The sequence below is a fragment of the Gymnoscopelus microlampas genome (genome assembly GCF_963454915.1).
Source record: "Gymnoscopelus microlampas genome assembly, chromosome: 5".
Lineage (NCBI taxonomy): Eukaryota > Metazoa > Chordata > Actinopteri > Myctophiformes > Myctophidae > Gymnoscopelus > Gymnoscopelus microlampas.
Genome location: NC_139942.1, coordinates 24,130,429 through 24,157,899, shown reverse-complemented (window position 1 = coordinate 24,157,899; position 27,471 = coordinate 24,130,429). Strand labels below are relative to the sequence as shown.

Sequence of the window (27,471 nt, the reverse complement as noted above, 5' to 3'; positions counted from 1 at the left end):
CTTGAAATCGAAATTGGGCCTTTAACAAGGCTTCAAGCATGGCATGGAAGAATGCAACAAACACACAAACGTGCACTGGAAGACATACTGTAAAGATTTAGCCTGGATCTTTTCCAGCAAGGCACCTCATTTCTCTGGCATGTTTTAGATTTTCTCTGTGTAAACTATATGGCTCCATTATTCTCAAAGCACCCCAACTAAACTCCCCTGCACATTGGAGGCATCGTGACATGTGGTTACTGCAATAAATAAGCTACAGGCTCATTTATTTAGACACTATGTTTCATCATTGTTTGAGAGCTCAGACTTATTGTTGGCAGGCAGCAATGTACGATAGTATGAAAAAAAGGGGGGGAAAAAGAAATCACAGATGGAAAGGGCTCTTAGGTTGGAAACCATTACTTCTAGGCAGTGCACTTAGGATGATGAGAGAAATAACTTCACTAACATCACTGAAACAGAGAGAAGACTGTATAAACATACAGTAGTGTCATTGTCACCTTCAAGTTCAGTAATTTAGGATCTGCACATCAAAGAGGTCACACACTCCTTCGTTGTCATCCAGGTTGAAGTTGTAGTCCACCCCTTTAGTTGGACCAAAGCAGACCAATGGGAACAAGATGAAATGTATGAGGTGCATGAGGTTGAACATAATAAAGTAAAACATGACAGACAACAAAACTCCTCAACTGAGTCTCAAGTGCTTACCATCAGTGGACATCAGCTCATCAATTAGGTCAACAACTTCTGCAAGACAATTCATAAAAAGTTAACAGTCCGACTATTTCTCAATGAAGGATTGTATGTTTACTTTACTCAGGAATTCCTAGCCTCAAAATGATCCTGTAAACTGCAAGCTTCTCTGGCAAGTAGAAACAGACTGGACTGCTGATCCATGTCCATGTACCTCCCCTCACATTAATATCCTATCGCGTCATTCAAAGTAGTACATGTGTCGTGATCAATGTGAATACAACTCAATAACCACGAAACAAGACTGTGGAACTTTTTGGTAATCTGTGTAATGCACACGTGTATAAAAAAAGTTTTTTGTATCTAATGTCTTTTGTTTTTGTTTGTTGTCAGGAGAAGTGTTAAAAAATATCACTATTTCCATTTCGCAAAGGTGAAAGATGGGTAGCAAGAGGAAGCAAGGAATTCTTAATGAGTTGTTGGGTATATCCACATAATTCTTTACACGTAAATGTACAGTTTGTGGAAGGAAAACATATATACAGTATATAACATTAATACCCAATGATCACTATCTAGCCTCATTATCTATATTAACAGGCCTGTGGCACTGCACCTTTAACACATTACACAAACAATCTAACTCCTTGTTTTGCACAAGCCAAAGTATCACTTATGTAATCAAGAAAAGTAATACATAACCCTCATATAATATGCATGTATACATCTATTTCTATAGTTTGGGACTGGATAACACTGGCCTGACTGTTCCTAGTATTTCTCAGGACAAATGTCAATCCCTATAACTCAACGCCCCTCTTTCTCTCTCCCCCTCTCTCTTACCCTCTCTCTCCACCTTCATGTGGTCTCCAGCTGTGTTGAGTTTCAGCAAGCTGCCTATGTCCAGCATGGACTGGAGGTCGTGGCCGGCCAGCACGGTCTGCTGGGGGCCAGATAGCATCTGCTGCATCAGTGCTGGAGGCGACTGGTAGAGGAACTCTGCAGAGAGCGACAGCACATATGAAGATGGAGTGTATGCGTTTCCTGATAAATTACTAGATTAGATTCAACGCTATAAAACAAATACAATTAGATAAGTCTTTTACCTTCCATTGCAACTTCAACTCACTTTCCCACTACTGCTATCACAATTAAACGTTGGTAGAGGCTTTCTGTTGTGTAGTACTAGTTACATTGCCATGATATAACTCTAAATATTGGCCAGATTACTAGTAGTGCTCTGCAGATTAAACAGAGCAATGTTTATTACAAAACATGACTCAGCGTTTTGGGCAATAAAAATGTCTTATTGTTGATACGACAGTAAGACTTTTTGTTGATGTTACTACTAGAAAGAAGATCTGGAAGGTATGCATCCATGACCGAATCACCATGTTTGTAAGAAACAGCGATAGTACTGTACCTTTATAGTGAATTTGATCATTGTAAACAAAAACTGTGCAATGTAAGTCAATGGGGAGAATCTAGTGGATCATATATTTTCTACAATCTACAAAGCAACTATTGAAGAATTCTGACCAATATTTGGAGTTACATCATGGTAAGGCAATATACTGTACTGTATATATATCACATCTGGTTTGGACATTGTGTTTTGTAATGTGAGATCAACCTCACCCATCTGTGCATCAGGTGGGCTTGAGGATGGTGTCAGCATGCCATCATGCTCCGGTAGTGCCATCTGGTGGTCAGAACAGAAGGAGTTGTCCTGGCTGTAGGTGAAAGAAGAGTCGGTGGTGGCTGATGAGAAGGAGTTGCAGGTGGCTGGTAGGGGGACCCTCTGGAGGCTGGGTGGAGTGCTGGGTGGGGAGGGCATGGCAGAGAAAATGGGGGGCACAGAGAAGACCAAAGGCTTGCAAGACGACGACTCTCTGTTGATGAGCATGACCTGGATGGGTGCCGTATGGCTGCGCAGGTTCACCTGGTACTTCTTCTGTCCGCTCAGCCCCTGAGGAGCAATTAAGGACATGCGTTCATTTAGTTTTACCTCCTGCTCTTACAATGCACTCTCAGTGCATTCAGAGTTGGTGTCTTGCTCTAGGACACGTGGATCTATGTTGACAAAACATCTGCTGTCACATGGTACAATTTACGCAGGGGTTGAAATTCACATACTGAGGATTTTTACAGTGCATGCACCCCGCTGCTTCATCACCAGTTTTCTATGATTGGCTTTAGATGTTGGTCATTTATATTCACAAAATACTTGAAAGGTCCATAGCAAGGCCACATACTACAGCCTTCAGTATATGCAGCTGGTGCTGAGAACATGAAATCTCACTCGAGTCTGGTTTTCATTCCCACATTTGAACTTCACACTGGACAACATCACGTATGAGATCACATGCCTTGTTTGTACAACAGGCTGCTATGGGTCTATGCTTAAAGCAATTGGGAAATGCTACAGATTACAAGGAGGGAAAAAGAGGCAAATCTTTCAAACTCAAGACATGTTAGTGGCTGTGTCCAGAGAAAGTGTTTTTGAGCTGCCAGCACCTTTCTGCATTGCTTTTTTCCTAGTGCCGCACCTCGCATTTCAGAGCTCTCTGTGGCCTGAAATGCCAGGCCATCATTTTTTGGCAGATGGCCCTGGGTGCCTCAAGCAGAGAATAGTTAAACTTCTGGAGGGTAGAGCCACGGGAGCGTGTCTATGTTCCCCGCTGACAACCCTAACTCCTTTGGTAAGCGTTAAACATAGAAACCGGGGAAGATAGGGATGACCCCAGCGCCACTCATTAATGTCACATTTTTCAACCAACAGCCTAACAAAAAGTAGGAAGAGGTGGGAGTAAGTATTAAACTGCCTTCCAATTCGCCTCTCGATACCTCTATACCCAATATGCTTTGGAAACGATCTGCGCATTAAGGTTTTTTAAATATCCAAAGGAAATTAGCTGGAGCATAGAATGAAATGATATGCTTATTTAGAAGAGGGATGACACACCGTTTCAGGTAGTGGTACCTCCAGCTGGGTCCCCGAGGGCGCCACCACAGCCAGCAGAGTTTCCCCACTGAAGGCATTGCAGATGTCCTCATGCGTCACAAACTTATACGTGCGGGGACATTAAGGAAACAGCCAGCAATAGGATTACACAGCGTAGGAAAAGGGAGACAATGAACTGGAAATACAAGACCATGGGAACTGTTGGATCAGCAGAGCCATGATTTCAAATGGGACTGACATGGCAATTATATTTATAATACCCACCCCCTTGTACAGAATTTGCTCCATTCAATCACAAACAATGTGAAAAGGATAAAATAGGAATTTCTCTCTCAAAAGAACAAAAAGTGGGACCCCAGGAAGACTATAATTTTCAGCTTTTGCAGAAAAAGTAGACAGGATCAAGAATAGAAAACTCATTAAGTCCAGTTTTACTGTTCTACTGAAGTGACGTACACTGGGGCTGTTATTGTTAAGTGATAATATATGTAAGATTGACCTTTACATTATTGTCCACTTTTCATCCTAGCTCATTCTAATGCTGAGGTCTTTAGTTTATGTTGTTTTTATGTGCATATAGAAAAATAATTATAAAAAGTGTGTGTGTGTTTGGGGGGGGCAGTGCAGATAATGTAAAAAATATTTTAAAAAAAAGTAGATCAAGCTATCAAGTAGACAGACACACTAATTGTAGCGATAAACAAGGATATGCGCTGGTGATGGGGTCGTGGTTGAGGTGAGAGATGTTCTCCTCCAACCAGGCCTTCTGGTTGTCCAGCTCTCTCTCCTGGACCTCCAGCTCAGAGATCTGAGCCTTCAGAGCCTCCAGCTGCCCCTGCACCTCCTTGCTCTGGCAGCCTGTATTCTCCCCCCTGGAGGAGGAGGTGTAGAAGGAAAAGACAGTGTGTGAACATCTGTACAGTTTAAAGTCACTGTGAATATTAACATCAGTCACCTCCAGGTGAATGCTGGTGAATTTCAGCCCGTCTCCCAGCAATGTTGGCGGGCTGCTAGCCGACATTACCTGTAAAGAGGTTTGTTTTCCCAATTTTGAAAAATCATAAAGACAGCTCTAATCTAAATAAAATGCTTAACACCAACTCCAGTATGATTTTTGATTTATTGAATACTTTATTAGCAGTTTGCAAAAAAAAGCACAGGAAAGTACAGTTCAATACAAGGTCTGGGGATTTTAAACCCAAGAAAGCCTATGGCTTGTTTCCATTGGGGTCCTTTGTGATGGAAGCAGGTTCAAGGCTTTTGCTAAAGGTCATACATACAGATCCCCACCAAAGAACCCCAAGTTGAACGTTCTGAGCATAAAGACAGCAGGAGAGTCAATCATACAAACCTCCACTGGATCATGTTCTTGTTTTTCTTCTCAATCAACCCCACTCCTTCCAGCACGTTAGTGATGTCATAAATCCTCCTCTTCTGCCTCACAGCCAAGCTGTCAGCAGCCTGTCAATTCAAACGGAAGACATTCTTTAGAACAAGGACCCCATAACTCTCAGAGTTACAGGACATTTGGAACCGCCCCCCCCAAGGAACCTTGAGGGTCCCTGGACCCCACTTTGTGAACCACTGTTTTAGAAGAAAGGCAAAAGCTGCCACTCAGTGGCAGCTTTGTACAACAAAGTACGTTGTAGCTGACATATTAAATAGCCACCAGCAGAAAATCTAACTGAAAATTCCTCTGGATGGGTAAAAAAACATTAGAGAAGAAAGGCACACTGAAATGAATCGAAGCCTTTGGCAAATTAAGCTGCGTAAACAACAAAGCAATCGCCTGGTTCACCAGCAGAGTCAGACAATGGTAAGAGAAAGGAGCAAGGAGGCAATGGAGGGGGGCTAAGGAGCCTGCTGTGTAAACATTAACCAGCTTTGGCGGGCAAGTAGGGAGGGAAAACTCCTTATCAGAGAAAAGGTAAATGTAGAGAGAATACATTTGGCATATCTGGTGTGGATACAGACTCAGGTTGTCATGACAGTGAAGGCAGATAGCTGGTCATGGCTGGATGACTGTCAAAAGCTTTGTGTTTGGGTAGAAATTAACTATACTATTTACATTCATTTACAAGAGAAGCGGGTTTCCCTAGATACTAGCAGCAGGTGTGTGTGTGTGTGTGTGTGTGTGTGTGTGTGTGTGTGTGTGTGTGTGTGTGTCAGAGAAGTTTGGAGATGTTTTTACAGGAAGGAGACTTGCAGGAACTAATGCACTGCTGTCAGTGTCACATCTTAATGACATCTTAAAGTGTCCAGGATGGTGGTGATGAGGCATCCCCACTAATGCTGCATGTGTGCAATAATATAACCATTACAACATTTAACTTATCATTACAGACATAGTCCATTGGGTGACACTGTGTCTTTTATGAATGTTACTATATTGTTTGGAAAGAAACATTTTAGAACTTCCATTCTTTTTTATTATCTATTGTTTATCCTAATCGATTATCAAATTGTTTGACTCTCTCTCTCTCTCTCTCTCTCTCTCTCTCTCTCTCTCTCTCTCTCTCTCTCTCTCTCTCTCTCTCTCTCTCTCTCTCTCTCTCTCTCTCTCTCTCTCTCTCTCTCTCTCTCTCTCTCTCTCTCTCTCTCTCTCTCTCTCTCTCTCTCTCTCTCTCTCTCTCTCTCTCTCTCTCTCTCTCAGGAAGGCAATTTGATCCTTTCAATTCATTACATGAGGAACTGGAAGGTTGTTCTCTGTGCTGAACAGAACTCTGAACTAAAGCAGCAAAACATGACGGTAAATCAAAGCAGCAACAGTGGTGGAAGAGGTACTCACATTTACTTCAGTAAAAGTATCAATACTGCAGTGTAGAAATACTCTGTTACAAGTAATAGTCCAGAATTCAATATGTACTTGAGTAAAAGTACCAAGAGTAGAAAGAACTCATTATACAGAATGTTATACAGAAGTTTTCAAATGGATAAATCTTTTGAACCACAATAGCAGATCCACAGAACCACAATAGCAGATCCACAGAGTATCTGTAGATCAGCTATTTTCAAATTGCTGAAATGTAGGGCTGAAGTGGTTACTGTATGTTTTGTAATAATAATCAAAATCTACAAAGTAACTTGTAACTAAAGTTTTAAAATAATTGTAGTGTAGTAAAAGTAAAAGTAAAAATACCTCAAAATTGTACTCAAGTACTGTACTTGAGTAAATGTACTTAGTTACTTCACACCACTGGAATGGACACCTGTTAAATCAATGCACCTGCTTCACTAACATGAGCCCTTTGTTCAGTGTGCTGAAAGGAGCTTTGAACCGAAGCAGCAGAACATGACAGTAAATCAGAGGTGTTAAGTAACTAAGCACAATTACTCAAGTACTGCTGTACTTAAGTACAATTTTGAGGTATTTTTACGTTACTGGAGTATTTCCAATTTTCTGTACTTCTACTCCACTGTCTGCACCTCAGAGGCAAATATTGTACTTGTACTCCACTACAATTATTTGAAAACTTTAGTTGCTACTTACTTTGTAGATTTTGATTATTATTACAAAACATACATCAACCACAGTCATCCCTATATACGACCAAAATAGCAGATCTACAAATTGTGAGCTCTGATATTTTTAAAAGTTATTTTTATTTTTTTTACATTTTATACATTTGAATTTTGAAAACTTGTGAAACGGGGCAGTCTGCATAATTTAGAACTTTTACTTTTGGTACTTAAAAGTACATTTTGATACCAGTAACCTTTACTTAAGAGTACATTTTGAATTCCGGACTTTTACTTGTAACAGAACATTTCTACATTGCAGTTACTGATACTTTTACTTAAGAAATGTGAATACTTTTTCCACCACTGAAGAAACCACAACCACCTCCCTGTGATTTCTTGTCTCATGTTGAGACTTGAATGGACACCTGTGTTCAAATCAATGCACCTGCTTCACCCTTTGTTCTGTGTGCTGAACAGACTGAACCGAAGCAGGCTTTGATTTATACCGTCATGTCATGTTCTGCTGCTTCAAGCAGCAGAACATGACATGACAGTATAAATCAGAGACATGTGTGTGATCACTGACCACTTTGAGGTCCAGGACGCCGTCCTCGGCTCCTTGCAACAGGCTGACGAACTTGACGGTCAGGAGCCCCAAACTTTTCTCGTGTCGGCTCGGCGTCCCGACCGATCCGGATCCTCCGTGCGCGGCGGCCCGCTGCTGCTGGTGGTGGTCCGCGTGCGCGACGACGGACTCCACGGCCATTGTTGTCTCAAACTGATCCATGTTCGACCCAAACATAATCATCCCTCCTTCTTGTTTTTTATTGTGTACACGTCTCGTTTTTCTCGGTTCTTTCTTGTGTGTCGTTGTGTGTAAGATCACACGCCTCCATTCATCTGTGTTGTCACTCGGACGACGGTAAAATCATAGTACGGATTTTTTTTAAACGGATGTTACGTTAGGGTACGGTTGATTGCCATGGTAACCCTGTTGCCCCCCCCAGCCCCCCTCCTGTCAAGCCAAGGTACCCCCTTGTTGACTCCGCCCCCTCCCACCTGCTGCATCATGCCTGGCCTCACTGTCACCACTCAGTTTTCATGTTATTTTAGTTACTAGTGAACAGTGGTGGAAAAAGTACTGCTTTCTTTTCACTTATGGCATGAAAATATACTTATTGTACCAAAGTACCCACATTTTTCTTTCAAAGATAGCATCTACAAGGTTACAACGCGTCACATCACAACGGTTGTGAGCTTGTGGATGGTAGGGATGGGTCAGAAAGAAGAATCGGTCATTCAAATAATATTTTTTTGTATTTTTGCAAAGGCTATACTATCATCCAAAGCCTGCCCATAGTAACTTCATTTTAGAGCAGGGGAGGGGTGGGCAACTTTGATGATGGAGAGGGCCACTAAATTTCCTCCAGGGGGCCACATTTCATATCTGCACTGGATTTTATAAACCCTATCACAAGGGATATTCATTATTATTCAGTATAAAACATATTTAGTTTCAAATGCATTTAGTAATACTTAATCATAATAATACGTTAGTACAATTAGTCATGCATATTAACTTTATTAACTTAAATACAAATACATTGGACACTGGAGTAATTAAAACAGGTAAAATATAACATTAAATGTTATATTTTACGTGCTTTAATTACTCCAGTGTATACTGAATACATTTTATTCAGTAAGTGACACAAATACAATAATATTTGTAGAGTTGTTCTTCCTTGGCTTAAATTCAGTTCAAGTTATTAAATTAATATTCTTTACGAGAGAATGATGTACAATGTACATGATGTGCTAAAATACACGAACAATAATTCACTATTTCGAAAATAGAAACAGATAATAATACATAAAATGACAACCATCTTTCACAGGTTCTCTGTTCATATAAGCTCAACAATTGTGGCACAGACATTTAATAAAGTGACTTGGGACAGAAGTCATTTCACATGTCAAAAGTTTTTAAAACTGTAGTGAGACGTCTCATCTTCTCCTCCATGACTTTCTTATTAGTTTCTGTCTCTTCCAGGAGCTGACGCATCTCCTCTTCAACTTCAAACACCTGAGGAACAGACACACGCGCACATGCACACACACACACACACACACACACACACACACACACACACACACACACACACACACACACACACACACACACACACACACACACACACACACACACACACACACACACACACACACACACACACACACACACACACACACACACTGCTGCAATGAACACATTTCTTGGTGACATTGCATCACATAACAGAACCCAAATAATACTTATGTGTAAGGAAGCCAATATCGTACCCTCTGATTGGCTTGTTCCATCCGTTTCTGTTTCTCATTGGCCAGTTGTAAGAGCTCAGCTTGGTGAGAGGCCTGCACAGACTCCAGCTGTCCACGGAATGCATCGTCCACGCAATGCAACTTCTCCACTGCAACTCTTAAGAGGCACAGGAAAAATAACTCATTTGTGATTTGAACAACAAATAGCATTCAGGGGATGCATTTAGTTCCAGACGGGAAATTCCGTCCCACCTCAGGATGCACCTCTCAGGCAAATCCATAATAAAACCTTTTTTTTTTTATCTAAAAAACATTTTTAATCACATCACATTCACAGTTGATGACCTTGTACTTACTAGCTTTAACCACAAATATGTGTTTAGACAGTATCTGCCATTTAATTCCAGACTAAGGTCAACAAAACACTATCACATACTGGGAATAGGAAAAATATGTGTACCGATTTACGCCTGGTAGCCTCTGCAGTTGAGGCAAATAAAGGCTGTGGCCACTATACGGTATATATACGGTATACTATATACTGTAAACATATATACTGTAAATATTACATAATCAGAGAGTTCTGTAAGCCTACTTGTGTGCTTCCGTGGCTTTGTTCCTTTCCTCTACCAATGAGTGTTCCTTGGAGTCAAAGTTCTCCTTCATGCGCTTCACCTGGCTCTCCAGATGAGTCAACAGCTCTGCCTTCCCCTGCCACTTCTTATTGGAAGCGCTGGGAGGACAGACACACGATATAGAGAGATGGTTATATGAAAGACTTGGAACATGATAGGTATGAAGGTATAGAGTACCGAAGTCTGAAGATGGTTTCCCATTCAAATATCCAATAGACTTTAAATCACGAACTGTTTCACTTACTCATATGTTTACGAAACATCAACCGACGGTGAAAAAGTACAAATTGAGAATAAAATAAAAGGCCGCCTACAAATCGACTACAATTCTCAGCCATAGAATTAACCTTACCACTACATCTCCCATTAGTCATGCATGTGCATGCATCCGGTTCAACTGTGCTGCCAAGTCAATACTGCATAACAATACAGTTATGCACAGAGCTGGTGGGAGACAACGACTGTATGGTTGTCAGTGTAAACTGTGGTAGTGTGTGTCTTGCCTGTAGACCCGGTGGGCCTCCACCAGCTCCAGCTCCTTATCCTCTAGCTGTTGTTTGAGCTCCTCCTTGCGCAAGCTGAGCTGCTCCACCCGCTCCCTGAGCTCAGTCAGCGGCGCAGTCTCCTCCTCCAGCTGCTGACGGAACCTCCTCTGGGCCTGGACAGACTCCTCGCGCAACCTCCGTATCTGCTCGTCACGCTCCTGCAAGGCCTTAAGGAGGGAGAGAGACACCCACACAAAAAGAAAGAGAGAGAGAGAGAGAGACAGACAGACAGACAGACAGACAGACAGACAGACAGACAGACAGACAGACAGACAGACAGACAGACAGACAGGGAGGGAGGGAGACAGACAGGGAGAGAGAGAGAGTAGGTGGAAGGAAGTGGGTGGGCGTATGACGTTGCTGTATTAATTCAATAGTTTGTTGTGAGAGAAAAACACAGTTGCCATGAGGATGTCTCAGTATCTTCAGGATAAAACAAAATGTAAATGTTAAAATTAATTATTCCAAGTAATGATGTCTAGAATAAAAAGTTAACAGTGCCAAGAAAAGGAACTGAGGCAACTTCAAAATAGTGGAGGCATCTCCTTAGAACGGATCACCACTGGAGGGCAGGAGAAATGGGAGTGGGAGAAAAGAAGGAGGTCATGTGAGGTGGACGCAGCAGGTGAGGACGTGGTCGAGACCAGAGATGGACGAAAAAGATCACTGCTTTTACAAAGCAAGTATGACACTGAGTGAAAAATTGCAAACCTAACAGAACCTAACGTGCACTAACTTTTTGCAAGGCATATTGGTTTTCATTCTTTGTAACGTTATAGGCCTGCTACCTCTTTCAGCTTGCGGATGGTCTCTGTCTGGTCGTCAATGATCTTGACTTTGATCCGGAGGCTGTCGTTGTCCCTCTCATTCTGTTTCTTCTGAGTCTCCAGCTCCGTGCACAGAACCTCGATTCTGGCTTCCAGACGACCGCGATCCTGGGCCAGGGACACTCCTGCCAAACAGACAGAATTTTTGGTTATTTCTCACAGGGTTGACATGTCTGTCTGTCTGTCTGTCTGTCTGTCTGTCTGTGTGTCTGTGTGTCTGTGTGTCTGTGTGTCTGTGTGTGTGTGTGTGTGTGTGTGTGTGTGTGTGTGTGTGTGTGTGTGTGGTGTACTCCACATGCCCACTAGATGGCAGCTCTAGCTTTTCCACCCAAGAATCTTGATAATGACACTGCAGTGCAATATCTTAAGATTTTTGCAGTGCTTCGTGGGTGCTCCAATTGCTTGGAAGAAGCTCAGTATGCCTGTGCCAGTGGCCGATATGAAGAGTCCAAATGGCCTGAGCACGGAGCAGTCCATGTGTGTGACCGAGAGAGACAACAAGGTTCTTTGTCTACTGTACCATGATTACAAATTAAGTCGCTTTTACATGTTTATTGTGCTCAAGTATCAGCCTTTTATACATGTCGTCCATATTGTGTTTTATATATTATATCTCAACTCATCTATCAATGCAAGATACATTTTCTATATAAGAAAAAGAGGTTGCGCATCAACAATGGGTTCTCAGTGGAGTTCCAGACCCAAAGTCCAGTATACATATCAAAAAAAGGAATACAAAAAAATGCAAAAGGGTAGCACATCCAAAGATTTCTATTAAATGGAGTACAAATTACTCACATTTCCACTTTTTTATTGGCACACCAATAAAATGAACGCTTTTGATTGCGGTTTGTGATCAATAATGAGACACAGATTTTGACGTTCCAATGTATAATTGTGGGGCACGACATGATTATTATTTGTTTGTTAGTATTTTATTTTTATATACTGTGTATGTATGTATGTATGTATATGTATATATACCCTAACCCTATATATATATATATATATATATATATATATAATTATATATGTATTTCCTCTTAACAGCAACCCCATTCAGGTAGGGTCTAGAAATCCCTACACTACACAGCAGACAGTCAGTTCACATGGAGTCGGTATGTAAAAGAGACATTGCTATTATCCTAGGAGGCAAGCCGTCTGTGCCTGCCTGTCTGTTGGCTAATCTAAAAAAGAACACCACACCGATCAGCACCAAATCTATTTTGCTCACTGGCAGTAGGCCAAGGAAGTAAATCCCAGAATATTTTCCAGTGATTTCTTTTGTGTGTGAATATTTTTCACATTTTGTGAATTGATGAAAGGAGCATCAAAGTTGAGTGCTGTCTATGACACTTTAATTTCTTTCTTTCTTCAAACAGTGTTTTCTATGATGGCATTCTGCCAGCCGAGAATTCACAAGATGAATACAATATTCCTTTTAGATATATTTATTATGAACTCAGATCACTCAGCGTTAACAACAAATACTCGACAGAGAATGACAAAATGGTTAACAGTGTGCTGCACTGTTACATAATCTAATTGAACTCCTTCCATGAAAACAGACAAAGAACTTTCTTCCTAAAATGGCTGACCCTGTCTGGACATTATCAAAGCTGTTCTTCACTCTCTTGAAAACTTGTTTTGGTCACTTGGAAACTGGTTGCGTGTTCTGTGTCAACAGGTCAATAAGGTCATACTTGTACGCACTACGCAGTCTCCCCCAAGTATCCTACATGCTAGATATAAATTGTATATACAATGTATATCTGTCTGTCTGTCTGTGTGCCTGAAAATAATTTTGCAAACTGCTGGACTGATCAGCGCCACATTTCTTGTACACACTGCCAGTAGGCCACAGAAGTACCTCCAGTCCTCCACTAATCCTTTTCTCTGTGTTTAATATGTGTGTATGTGTGTGTGTACACACACACTGTATGTATATATTTCTATATTTAACTATTAACTAAGATTAGTAAGCAGTGTTCATACCTTGCTGAGCAAGCTCCTGACCCCAGATCTTCCTCTCGGCTCGGAGGCCGTCTATGACCGACTCCTGGGCTGTGAGCTGGGTCAGCAAACGCGACTTGTCCTTCTTCAGCAATTCTAGCTGCAGGCTGAGACGGCTATCCTGTGCCGCCGCGGCTTCTAGGGGCCGCAGACGGCCCTGATGAACAGACGGACAGACAGCGGCAAAGATTTACTGAGGTCAATGGCTTACAGATGGACTGTTATTCAAAGGGTCTGAATCTTTTTGCCGGCATGTATTTTAGATATTGAAGAGACTGTAACAGATAGACAAATAAAAACAGATATTGTTGCTGTCGGGTGGAAACCTTGTATGTCCAAAACCATTTAATTACTCTTTTTTTTTTAAATAGTGAAAATAGCCGTGCAAAATGTTGTGAGCTTGGATATCTGCTATTTTCACTACTTTGTGTGACACTCTCGAATGATGAAGTAGGGCATTCATTTATGAAAAAAACATTAAAAGTTAATGTTAATGAAACATGGAGATACCAGGTTTCCACCCGACGGCGACGACATCCAGCACTCTATCTGGGCCTCTTATCTCAGGACATTTTGAAAAGGTTAGTCTTTATAACCAAAGGGTAACACATCTTTGTAGTACTAGAGGTACCGCTAGAAGATATGCAGTCTCGCTATACCTTCAGTTCAGTGACAGCATCTCTCTTAGATTTGATAAGGTCAGCGATGCGGCTCTTCTGCTCTTTGACCATGGCTGTGAGCTCCTGCACCAGGGAGGCAGACTGCGTCTCCCTCTGCTGGGACAAGCCCAGGCCTGTCTTGAGCTCTGACAGCTCAGTGCCCAACTGGTCGCACACCTCCTTCACCTGTACACAGTACAGTGGTGGAAAAACTACTCCCATTTTTTACTTAAGTAAAAGTATCAATACTGCAATGTAGAAATACTCTGTTACAAGTAAAAGTCCGGAATAAAACATTTGATTGAGTGAAAGTACAAAAGTATTGGTATCAAAATGTACTTAAAGTACCAAAAGTACTCCATTTAAGTAAAAAATACCTCAAAATTGTACTTAAGTACAGTAATTGAGTAACTGCGCTTAGTTACTTTACACCACTGACAGTATAGGCGAGAAGTAGGGGTTAACATACACAGTAAAAATAGAGTGTGCAAATGATGTATACACTTTCTGAGTTACAAATATATAAATGAACACTTAATTTAAATATGAGGAATGTACTGTGTACATGGCCACAGAAAAGTTTGAACAAGGAGCAAAGAATCTTTGGTACTGTCAAAAGCGTATCACCCGACCAACAATTTAATCAGTCAGTGTCAAATTTGAGATCCAACAGGATTGTCTAGTTTAATTGGTTTACCGGAGGCAATCTGTAAAAAGCCACATGAATTTGAGTGGCAATCTGTATCTCCTTCACACTCTGCGAGGTTAAAAAGTTAAAGTTAAAGCGCATCAAATTGCTCCGACATTAGCACTGAGGAATGAGATTACAATTCTTGCAGAGTGCAAATTAAATGTGTGAAAGTATCAAGGTAGAACAGACCGATTAAATTCTAATCCTTTTATATAGCAATTGTCCTGTGGCAATGACTGACTTATCCAGTCAAATTATCCTTACTCATAACTCATTCATAGCCCTCACCCATCAGCTGGTTGAAAAAAATATATGGGGAATGAAGTCATTTATCCACAGGATTGCAAAAATAATTTTAACCACTTAAGCCCTCTTAGTCGTTATGACAAACAGCGAAAAAAGCCAATCTACAAGATTGACTATTTTTATTATATTTTTTTCAAATTTTGAAATTGTTGCATATGACATTCCCAAAATAGGGACAATATCGGGTTAATATTGTTGAATGCCATTTGGAAAGGCCATGCCTCAATTATCGACAAAAGTGGTTCTTAAAGTGGGGTCCGAGGATCCCCAGGGATCTATCTATACGCTATTCAAAAACAGTCAACCTACAAGCTCACAGCGCATCGCGATACGAAGCGCTGTGAGCTTGTAGATCCGTTTTACTTTTTTAATTTGAAATAATTTGGCCAAATACATCCGTGCCATGAAAAAGAACCACTGGTCTACAACACAGTCCAAAAGGCAGGCGTCTCTACTATTGTCCAGACCTCAGAGAAGCGAGTAGCCTCGATGGTTAGTGCCATGCGGAACTCGTCCTCCAGGGCGCCATACTGCTTCCTGCCCTCTGCAAGTCTCTCATCCAGCTCTGCTGCCCTGTGGGCATGTCTCTGTTCCACTGACACCACCTCATTCGCCACTGCTTCACGGAACTCTGCCCCGCTAGGTGTTAACCGTGCCTCCAGCGCTTTTCTGTGGAGCCAACAGCAGGGATGGAATGTTCACATCTGGACACTTTGCCAATTTAGAAATTACTGCAGATAAGATTTGAGTGTTATGTATGCCCTCATAAAAGACGTGCAACTAGAATTCCTATTTGATTGTTTAAGTTTAAAAAACAGACCCTGATCCTACTACTTCTTTTTTTTTTTTTTTTTTATATATAATTTTTATCCCACGATTTTGTAACCCACATTTTTTTCACCCAGTGCCAATTGCCTATGTAATCCTGGGCACTACCTACCCTCTGCCAGCCTAGGGAGAGCCCAAGCTGAAGCTCATGCCTCCTTCAATGCATGAGGAGCAAGCAGGCCGCTTCTTATCACCCGACAGGGGGGAGTTTCCCTGGTTGGACATAGCGCGTGGAAGGAACACGTTATTCCAACCAGTTCCCTTCTCCTCCATCAGGCGCCCCGGCTGACCAGGGGGAGGCAGTATAGTGACCAGGATTACTACATGTTTTTGTGAGGGTATTAACTACCCTAGGAGACACGGGGAGAACATGCAAACTCCACACAGAGTAGGCCCTTTCGAATCCTACTACTTCTTACTATAAAATGAAGAAACCCCTGTCTGGAACCTCGTTCTCCTCAGAAACTTGCACACGGGCATCGAAGAGAGTGACGAAGCCAATTGTTCAAATCTAAGCTGTTTATTAGCGTTTATGTGAACGGTCGTCGCAGATTATGGGATCTGTAGGCTTGGTTGCAGTCCCATAGCCCGGATGGACAGTAGGTGGAAATGACGCAAACACCCACCGGATCGTAGTAACGTAACTTGGTGACGCCCCCTTCTGTGATGCACGCCGCTCTCTCACATGAGCGGACTGCGTGTTAAATGTAGGTATTGTAGGGCCAAAACCCCTACAATACCAGATGCTCTCGTGGCGTGCAACGCTAAACAACAGACTACCAATCCACAAGCCTCGGGATCGAATCCCTCCCCCGGCGCTGCTTATTTGGGATTAAAGATAGGTTTAGGCATAGTTTTTGTCACCCCCAGCGAGGCGGACCACTCGGCCCACTTGGTGAGAACAGACTACAGCCCCTAATATTAAGTTGGGAAGTAGTTGGGCAAAAAAACTGTTACAACGATGGAGGTGCGCCGGCTCTAGTCTCTACTTGAGCAACGAGAGGCACCGCCCCAGGCAAGTGAGTGGCCGTGCCAAATGTTGCGAAGCCCACTAGAGCCGACTCAGCGCCGTTCCAGTTATGTACCGATACTAGGGACTGGGGACAGAATCGTAAATTATCCCTCCCCCTCCCCCCCTACCCCTGCCAGCGCCGAGCACTATTTTCCACCATGGAGGAAAAACGGGCAGTGCGATCCTCATGGAATGTGACGCATGACTAGGGGCAAAGCAGTTCCGCGTGCGTCACAGAAGGGGGCGTCTCCAAGGGTATGGACTACTAGTGAATAATGGTTGCGCAGTTTGTTATAAAATGAGATATCGCTCTTGTGAAAAGTGAAACACCTGGTATGAAAAAAATCATAGCATGTGAGTAATAAATACTAGCGACAATTGTTGAAATTATTACCTATCATGAGTGAGTTCCTCACAAAAAGTCATATTTTAGAGAAAGTAATTAATCATACTTTTTAAACCTTGACATCCGACTTTTTTATGTTTACCAGAATGATTGTATATCATTTTGAAGTGCACCTGTGTTCTTGCTCCCTGGATGCCAGCAGTTCATGGACTTGCTGCAGCTTGTCTTTGTGCTGGCGAACAGAGGCTCTCTGAAGATCCACTTCTCTCTTCAGAGCTGATACCCTGTTCCCCAGCTCCTGAGTTCGTTTCATCTGAAAGATCAAAAACATCACCTGTTTTATAATTTCTTTCAACAATTCAGACAGAAAATTGGCATGGGCACATTTACGAAAGGTGATTAATCATAATCACACTGAGCGAACAGTGAGAAAACTAATATCCTTTAAGACATTCAGAGAAAAAGTTGTGGGGGAAAAAAAAGAAAATGACCAAAACAAACTCCAAATAAAACAGAACAGATTCTGATTGACTTCCACCAACTAGTCTTGTACAGTACAGTATCAAAAGCTAATGCTGCTAAGCTAGCTACCTCCTCTGCCTGTTGGCGTGCCCTGAGAGCCTCTCCATGGGAGATGGTGTCCTCCAGGCTGCGCAGTGCCCTCTTGTGTTGGTCCTCATTGTCACGGGCCTGCTCCAACTGCTGGGTCAAGGACTGACACCTACCCTCCATCTCCTCTACACGGGTCTGTAGGCCAGAGTGCTCCGACCTCTCCTTTAGCAACAACTCCTTAAGCCTGGAAGAGTAGAAGGAAAGAATGGGGGGGGTAAATGTGTAGAAACATGAAAATAATTCATGGGCTCCCGACCTAGCACCACGATAAGAAGAGTAGTATCCATGTTAAAAATAAGCAACATTGTAAGGTGTGTGGGAAATAAGAGAATTCTGAAAATTAAGTATTTTCTGAATCGAACATAAACTAAGAGGGGAAGGTTAATAGAATAGAAAAGGATTCTTTTTTTTAAAACAGCTCAAACAAAAAGGGAAAGGTGTGGTGAAGTGGAAAATGAAAGAGTATCGAATGAAAAGAGCAGGATGGAAAGAAACTGAGCGCGCTCATGCCTAATAGGCGTATGGGAACTGTGAGTCAATGACCTCCTCATGCAGTATGACTTAGCTCTTTAAATTTCCCATGAGCCACGAGATAAAGAGTTAACAGCAGCAACCCCTGCTCGATATCATTAGACCACTGCCGCAGGAGTGGCAATTAAGATGGATTCATCTGTCACACATATGGCTGTCACCAACTCTCTAATTGCTATCATGATGACAATTTATCTGAGCGAGGGGGGCAGTGCAAGCAATGACAGAGCACAATACAATACATCTACACACGGCTCCCTGTCTTTATCTGCACAGAGGAGTGACACTTTAGCACTCCAGTCGAGGGGTCTGACATATTTGAGGAAGTGAGATGGTGATATTTGGAGGAACTTAATTATAGATAATCATACCCTGTGGCTTAAATAAAAAGGTACAGGCTCAGCCAGAATGAATAGATGATTAGCCTGTTTTGTGCTAAATATCACGCCTATCACAGGAAACTGCCTTCATGCTTAATTTGTTGGGGTAATGGATGGAAAGTGGACGGCTGATTTTCGAAGGAGTTTTTCGGCAGCGATGGTGAGGAATGTTAATGGCAGGATGGATAGATATTCATTATTCAGAAACAGATGGCGAGCCTCAGCCTCACGAGAGAAATACAAAAGGATGGTGGGGGTAGAAATAGATGAGAATCCATTATAAAGTAAACCTCTATAAAAACAACACAAGAGTAGTTCAATGATTTCCTGTTCCCTTCAAGCATCTACTTCAAATATATGGTCTTAAAACTCTCCTGTGTGTGATCAACGAGTAAATGGTGCATTGCTATAGTGCTTTTCTCCAAAGCGCTACAACGTGAATTACATTCACCCAATCACACACACACACACACACATCAATGCTAGAGGCAGCCATGCAAGGCACCAACCTGCTCATCGAGAGCAGTTAAGGGTTAAGTGTCTTTCTCAAGAACCTTCCAGTTTCCAAGATAGCTAGTCTACTTCCTGAGCCAATGACACTGCGTGTGTGTGTGTGTGTGTGTGTGTGTGTGTGTGTGCGTGTGCGTGTGTGTGTGCGTGTGTGCGTGTGCGTGTGCGTGTGCGCGTGTGTGTGTGTGTGTGTGTGTGTGTGTGTGTACCTGTCTGTGGTGTGCAAGGCCATGCTCTGGAGGTCTTTCTCCTCACTGGCTCTGGTCTGCAGGTTATTCATCTGCTCTGTAAGCTTCCTCACAGCCTGTTCGGCCTTCCAGCGCCTCTCCCTCTCCTGGTCACGCTCCTCTACAATTGTCTAGTGTACACACACAATCACACAATTAGTAAAATACATAAACAAGTACAATTATGTCTTTCTTATGTCCACCTTAACCCTCTTTAATTTGCAGTACTTAAAAGCCTGATTCCAGGAAAACTAAAACCTATAAAACATGAAGGTTCACTGTGGAACCTTCATGGTTGAGATACCAAGTGTGACAATATTGAGAACAATGGACATCATACAGTTTATACTGCTTAGTACCCTGTAGGTTTCCTCCTCCACGGTGGGCTTGGTGCTCCTGGCCCCTGGGGCCCGGCTAACTACCAAGGGGCCCCTCCTTGCTGATCCCGCTGTGTCTAAATGCCCAGGGGCCTCGGTCTTCCTCTTGTGCCCAGCGCACTTTACTCCCTTCTGTTTGTGATTCTCTTGATCACTGCACATAAAACAAACATATTTGAGTCAGCTTAAAAAAAAAGGAAAGAAAAAAATCAGTTATTTAAAAAGAAGTCCTCAGGCAAATGTCTGGGTCTGTGAAGGTCAAGGCTGATAACTTGTTCAATTTCATCATCGCATAAACTTTTACCAACTCCGAATAAAATTTGGGGGCGAATGCCTCACCATCACCTTGATTTTGATGAGGACAGTTGGGAGCTCACTAAAGCTACATTAATGCATCCTAAGCAGGTGTCATAAGTGGCTGATGAAGTAAGATGAGGGGGCAGAGCAAGGCAGCCCAGTCGTTCATCACAGGCTGGGGGGGGGGCTGTAATTTCTGAGAGGAGGAGCGTTTACAACCTCGTTCCAAGAGGAAGATTTATCACCTGGTCCCTTGTGAGGGGGCAGGGGCATTCGCTCTCTCATCAAGGTACTTACTGGGTTGATACATGATACACAACACATAACGATTGGGTTTAATTATTAACAGGTAGACCTTGCCAATTACTGGATTGTAAACATACATGAGCCCACAAACTGTCTCGTGGGTGAATATGAATAGCATGACAGTTCATTTCCAGAACACGTCGCGATGCGTTGTAGATCTGCTATTGTTGTACGACTAAATATAAAATATGGCTTAACCACTAGCGTCCCTATTCTGGGGCGAACTTGCACCGAAATTAGCAAATCTATAAGCTCATAATGCGTTGCAACGCGATGCGTTGTAAGCTTGTAGGTCAGCTATTTTCAGCAAAAACATTTGGTGTAGAGGGAAAAAAGGAGGAGACGCTGTATAGACCCCTGGGGGACACCGGTCCACTATATATGGATTAAGTGGTAGTGGTTAGTCAGAGTCAGACTAATCAGTTAAGTCGATTATAAAAAATATAAATAAACATAATGTTAATATACATTTTATCCAAAAATAATAGAATAATCGCTCAGAAGATAATCGATGTTAAGCCCCTATTTCCAGATAATAGTTTACAATGAATGGTAGATGAAACGTACATCTTCTACTTCTTATCACAAACTCTTATAAATCACCTGTCTGATCTCCTGCCTTTAGTCGCCTTGGTGATTCTCCTGACTGTCGTGGACCGTGTTGGAATTCTGGAGCACCTCTTGTTCTCCTTCCCGCTGTCACACTCACTCTCTGACGTGTGGTCTATGTCCCTCTTGGCCTTCCGTACCATCGCATCAGAGGGGGTGGAGCTACTGGAGATATCTCTTGCAGGGTTCTAGGGGAATATTTCAGAATATTAAAAAAAAATGTTTTAAAGTTATAAAAGTAAACAAACATTAGATCAACAAACACTTCTCTGAAGGAGTTCAAATGGGGGGGGGGTGGGGGGTGGAATAAACAAAATGGCACACTTAATACAATCTTGTACACTGAATGGAAACATAAGGACATGCTTCTAATCAGAGTTAATCAGCCGGTCTAAACACCTGTTGAAACAGCTGGGACACCTGGTGTTCCAGTTTCCTGATGCGGTGCTCGCTGACGGGGTCTGTTGTAATGGCCTTGTCAGCCTGCTGTGGCCGGGAGCGCTGATGTGTGACAGCATCTGTGCCTTCTTCTGAACTGGTCCGCTGACGGAACCGGCTCAGCATCTCGTCTATGCGGGGCGTGTTGCGAGAGCTATCCCCTCTAGCCTGCGATAAACACCACAAATGCATCTTGTACTTCACTAAAAAACAACTTTGTTACAAGTTACAACAGACTCAGATAAATGGGGTTGGGTGAGGGCCACACATACACATGTTCATAACCAGCACTTAGACAAGAATGATGATGAATTGTCATTCCGCTCCAGCTGGCTTTTCCCAATTGATTCAGAGTTTGTTTTTCCTTTCTTTATTTTTTTTGCTTTCTATATATTTTTTTGTCAGCTTTTGCTGTATTCAGATAGGATAGACAGGGAGAGACAGGAGATACGTTTAGGACATAGGACATAAGCTTTTTGCTGTAATTCAGTCTATTGGGGGTTTAAACATGCTTGGTCGAAAAACTTATCAGGATTTTGTGTATCGCTTTAACCCTTCCAATCCAAAACCAATTTCCATACAAAATAAATGGGAACTACCAGTTCAGTGGCACTAGCATCTGACGAGAGGAGGAACTCCACATATTCATCCAGACCCGGAATGTCACCAGGACTGTCCAGCTCTAGAGGTGCTGGATTCCCCAGTCGGTCCAGGCCATCCACGATAGAGACCTGCGGTAATGACTGCATAACCATGTCCCTGTACCCTGCAGTAGAACAGACACACACTTATGGACGCACTGACACGGGTGACCTGCCTAGTGACACTTCATTAATCTGGCCACTTTTAAGTGGGCTCTCATGAATCATGAAAATCACGTAACCAAGGAATTGGCTTAGTGAGTGCTGCTGTCCTACGTACAGTATAGCGGTCAAATTTATGTAGTCAGAAATGCAGAGTCAGAAATATGCGGGAGCAAAGATCAGAAATGTCCTTTGAAATCTCAGAATGCCAATGAAATCCAATGGAGAGGGCGCGAGTGTTTCTGGTCTGGTAGTTTCTACAGTTTCACATCATGTAAGTTTGGTTTGTTAAATTATATTTGCCTTGAGTTTCTTTCCATGACTTAAAGGTAGGGTACTGTAAGTGATATTTTTTGGTATTGTTTTGTTTTTTGTTAAACAGGTTTAAGAACTATATTCTGATAGTAATCATTGCTACAGAGCGTTTTTTCGGTCACAGGGGTCTCTCCAGCTCTTTAGTAAACATAATATAGTACATTTTCAGGTAGGTGACAAAATTTAAGCCAATCAGGAGAGAGCACTGAAAATGCATTTTCTGTTTAATAAGGAACTGGAGAGACATGGGAGACTCCTTTTACTGAACAAACACTCTATGTCTATAGCAATGATTACTATCAGAATATAGAGCTATTTAACACTTATTTTAACCAAAGTAAATCACTTACCCTACTTTTAAATACTTCTATGATTTGTAACCTCCATGTTGATTAGCACTTTGTGAGCAACCCTGTATACAGAAGGTCTTGTTTGTTTAAGCATTGTTTCCTGGTGAACAGCAGTTGCCCACAACATATGGGTGCATGTTTTGAACCATACCTTTCTAAAATAAATTTGTTTTATATATGCTGAAGACACAGTGTCTTGATCTTCTGAAGTTCCAGTTGTCTGACCCCAATATTATAGGTTAATCTCTTGTCATGTATCTACACTTTCTGTGGTAACTCCTGGTTTACAAAAATGTATTTGTCATATATGACTTTACATACTGTATGTCCTATTAAATGCCTGATTTTAGACAACATTTCTTACACTGCATCTACGCAATGTACTAGTGCACAGACATTACAGATGGATAGATTAGATTGTACAAACAACAGGTACCCAGCTTAATCTTGAGTAATTACATCTAGGGGCTTTTTCATTAATAAATAACTGCTGGCAAATCAGCTGTGTAATCAGATTCCAATGCTAGCTATAAAACAAAGTCATAATCGGCGCTACAATTTTATTAAGGGCATTTTGGGGAGTCGGGGGACATCATTTAGAATAGAGTGTGATGAAGCGATGTTTCCACAGAAATAAATGTATAGAACGGACACTTATAGCAACGCTGTGCTTAGCTTAAGAGGAAGTAATCAATCCATGGGGCTCTCAAGTGAGGCATTTATCAAATATGAAGATGCATGGTTATATGGCATCCCTAGCAATAATCTTCATCAGGTCCCCCAGCAAAGTAGGTAGTAGGGTGTTTATAACCTAACCTATGCATACTTTTATATCTACGGATGTTTCAAACACAGCAGAGCCCCTTGCAGGTTACTGAGTGTTGCTGTAACATATGACTACAATAAATCTTTCGGAAAATCGAACATTAGACATGATCTCTAAGCTGCAATGAAACCACCTTCAAGTTGCCTTTCGTAACATCTTTATACCTCACCTGGCAAAGTGCAGAGAGGATTGTCTTTGCCATCCAGGCTCAGAGTGACTTCTCTCAAACTCTGCACTCCCAACAGGCACTGCAGCAGGTGGTTGATGCTGTCCAGGCGGTTGCTATGGAGACTGAGGTGCCTCAGCTTGTATTCCGTCCCATGGAGGTAAAGCAAGCCTAACGTGGGCATAAAGTTGAAAACAACATCACCGATCCGACCTTCATTGGTCTAAAAGTAAATAATAAAAAATAATAAAAAAGCAAACCTTGGTTCAATCGGTATTCAACTCACCCGTGAGGCTGCTTATCTGATTGTAGGACAATTTTAATCTTGTCAGGTTCACAAGGCCATTAAGTCCTTCAGTATTAAAGGCAAGAGGACAAAAACAGCTCATAAAACAGAGACAATTGTATCGAAAGTAAACACAAGACCCCGCTAATGAAGACTAAAAAATGCTCTATCTGTCAGGGCTCAGGAGGCTCACCTTCAACCTTGGTGATTAAGTTGCAAGATAAATTCAAGGTTCTCAAGGACGCCAGAGAGCCGAGACCCTCAATGCGTGAGATGCGATTGGAGGAAAGGTCTAGGTGTCGCAGATGCCAAGCTGTGGTTAGTCCCTCTATCCTTGTAATGCGGTTGCAGTGCAGATTGAGTGAAGTTATAGTGGGAGTAAGAGGAACCTCCAACAGACTAGAGAAAAACAAACAGGGAACCGCCTTTGTAACAGCTGTGGTGAACAAGAAAGATCTAACAGGACAAATCAGTTCATCCACATGAACCCTAGCGTCCCTGTCATAATAAGCAAACCTTTGGAGAAAACAGGCAAACGTTCGGAAAAATCAGGTTGTGAGCTTGCAGCAGATGTGCAAGCTCACAACTTTTCACAACACTAATTTCATTGTGAGCTTGTAGAGCGCCTATTTTCGGTCAAGAGATTTGGTGTAGAATGAAAAAAAGGAGGGACCCCAGTCAATGAAGTACAGTATAGATTTTTAAAGAGATTAAGATGAGTGCAGAACAGCCTTGAAATGAATACACCTCACTAGATATACGTATATTTAATAGGTTTGGTACAGAAATAAAGGGCATAATACAGCAACATCTATTGTAACTCTGTAGTATGGTGATGATTGATGAAAGGTGTCGACAGAAGATGCAATTGTTTACCTTGATATGCTCTTGTCGATCAGACTCAGCTCTCCATCCGCCATAACCTAGTTTACAAAACTGATGTTACTTTACTTTGTTCATGTGTAACTTACATTACCTGTGTAGCAGATGTACCATTTATTGAACAGATACATTCAAAATACTGTTTGCCTCCAGCACCTGCAATACTTCACCACCGTCTATCTGTTTACACCTGCAGCTGCAACATCTTGTAAATTATATGAATTATGCCAATTTGTAAAGTAACTAAGTACATTTACTCAAGTACTGTACTTAAGTACAGTTTTTAGTTATTTTTTACTTAACTGGAGTATTTCCAAATGTCAGTACTTTTACTTCTACTGTACTGTACTGCCCAAGAAATGATCAACCTACAGCAAGTAGTACGATCGGCAGAGCGTATAATGGGAGGCGAGCTCCCAGTGCTCCAAGAACTGTACAAAAAGCGTGTGGTGTGTGGTCAAAGCCAAGCGCATCATCAAGGACAAGCACCACCCAAGTCACAAACTGTTCAAAACCCTACAGCGACCGCGACCGGGCAAGGGGCCCTACCGCAGTATCAAGAGTACCACCACCAGGTTCTGGTGCAGTTTTAATCCGGCTGCTGTCAGACTGCTCAATGTGGCTCTTCTTGAACACACCTATGGATTATACCAGGGACTTGGATTTAGCTCCTCCTTGGACATACCTGTGGACTACACCAGGTACAAGTGACTTTCTTTTTTTGCTCTCCCTCATGGAACTACTTGCGGATTATACCAGGGTCAGTACACCTTATGTGGATTATGCGGTCGCCACGCACTGACTTTTTTGCACCATAATCCCATGTATAACGCACTGACTTTTTTTGTCTTTTTATTGTGCTTTTTCTTTTTTTTCTCTAAGCACTTTAACGTCCATAAGTATATCAAGCACAGTATACATTGCTGCTATGCTCAGGCACCTTAGTCATATTTTTTTTTATCTCAGATACTAGTGTAAATATGTAGATAACTTGTTTGGCCTTTTTGTTGTTCTCTTGTTTGATCTCCTTCCCAATTGCCCCCCACCCCTCTTCTTCCTCCCCCTCTTCTTTCTATGGAAATAACGTTGCGATGGAAACGATATACAAAAATGATTCTTCTGATTCTGACTACACATATTTGAACATTTGAGTTACTAGTAAGGATGTAGATTTTGATTAGTATTACAAAACATACTTACACACTTCAACCATATACATTTCGAACATTTGAAAATAGCCAACAAGCTCACAATGGGTCGCAATGGGAGGGACACAAATCTGCTATTGTCAAGAGATTTTTAAACAGTTCATACATTTGAAAACTTGTGGGGAAAAAAAGTTAAAATACTTTTTCCACCACAGTGTGTGCTATAGTTAAGTTATCTATTAGTGTGGGATCTTACCATCAGATGTCCATACAGAGAGCCAGGGGTGACTTATGTTATTACAACGGATTGTCAACTCCACTAAAAGCTGAATAGCATGAGTTAGCTAACTACGTTTAACTCAGAGAAAGTCCAACCATAAGAAGCGTTAACTCTCAACGATCGTCCCAAAATGCAGTCACAACATCATATGTCATATAAAAAAGGACAATATCGTTCAAAAAAGGGACATATTATTATTTGACAACGACCAGTGAATCATAACTTATTGTTGTTGTTAGACCGCCACATAAGTCGAATTCGCCGCTTCAAGCAGCGTTGCCATATTTTGTGAGAGAAATAAGCAACCAGGTCTAGGAAAACAAGCCCAAAAGAAGCAACTTTAGGCCACATGAGCACTTTTAAACCTATATGCATCTGCTATTTGAACATAGCCAATCTACAAGAACTTGTAGATCTGCTATTTTCAAAAACTCTTCCAATAAAATGTGGAATATTTGGAATATTGTTTGAAACACACAAAAGCTCCCTGGGCACATGAAAGTTCATGAATATATTTGAGAACCACTTGTTTAAATAATAAAAAATAGGAAGCAAAGCCTAAATAAGCAGGTACACTTTAGAAACAAGCCTAAAAACCGCAACAACCAATTTTTACAAGCAACTTTACAGAAAAAGAAGCCCACGGTCGCTTATAATAAGCGGACATGGCAACACTGATTACATTTCCTTGTTTACAATGACGTAGTAACTTCCGGATCTGTCAGCTGTGTGAAATATTGCAAATGTATCAAACTATTTATTTCCCGCAGTAATTCATTACATAGTTTATTACAAGGAATATTTACACAATATTTTTCTCTTTT

At 41.8% G+C, this 27,471-nt stretch overlaps 2 protein-coding genes across 3 annotated transcripts; both read right to left on the bottom strand.

Moving 5' to 3' along the window:
- Positions 1–86: 86 nt before the first annotated feature.
- On the bottom strand, positions 87–7,907 carry e2f5 (E2F transcription factor 5; the record flags this gene model as incomplete). Its single annotated transcript, XM_084056807.1, has 8 exons — positions 87–585; positions 709–747; positions 1,537–1,692; positions 2,332–2,662; positions 3,659–3,760; positions 4,362–4,530; positions 5,010–5,119; positions 7,707–7,907. 8 exons carry the CDS (start codon positions 7,905–7,907, stop codon positions 509–511), a joined length of 1,185 nt encoding a protein of 394 aa, XP_083912933.1. The 3' UTR covers positions 87–508.
- An 891-nt stretch (positions 7,908–8,798) lies between these two features.
- On the bottom strand, positions 8,799–26,906 carry lrrcc1 (leucine rich repeat and coiled-coil centrosomal protein 1). 2 transcript variants are annotated; one of them, XM_084057623.1, is made up of 20 exons: positions 26,624–26,906; positions 25,214–25,260; positions 24,531–24,736; positions 24,338–24,403; positions 24,055–24,222; positions 22,191–22,357; positions 21,553–21,759; positions 21,148–21,341; positions 19,924–20,095; positions 19,547–19,695; positions 17,896–18,100; positions 17,478–17,617; positions 15,586–15,787; positions 14,122–14,307; positions 13,445–13,619; positions 11,411–11,574; positions 10,581–10,789; positions 10,038–10,175; positions 9,464–9,599; positions 8,799–9,206 (listed from the first exon to the last, which is right to left on the bottom strand). In XM_084057623.1, exons 1-20 carry the CDS (start codon positions 26,624–26,626, stop codon positions 9,090–9,092), a joined length of 3,051 nt encoding a protein of 1,016 aa, XP_083913749.1. In that variant the 5' UTR covers positions 26,627–26,906; the 3' UTR covers positions 8,799–9,089. The 2 variants fall into 2 exon arrangements, with proteins under 2 accessions (XP_083913749.1, XP_083913750.1); XM_084057624.1 differs by lacking the exons at positions 24,531–24,736; positions 25,214–25,260; positions 26,624–26,906 and having other exon boundaries at positions 24,312–24,349.
- Between the last annotated feature and the right edge of the window lie 565 nt (positions 26,907–27,471).

Excerpts from the sequence above, each read along its gene's own strand:
- lrrcc1 (XM_084057623.1), bottom strand. Across the intron at positions 24,737-25,213 it reads ATCGACAAGAGCATATCAAG|TCTGTTGGAGGTTCCTCTTA; the intron begins GTAAACAATTGC and ends GTTTTTCTCTAG. Across the intron at positions 21,760-22,190 it reads ATGCTAGTGCCACTGAACTG|GCTAGAGGGGATAGCTCTCG; the intron begins GTAGTTCCCATT and ends TGTTTATCGCAG.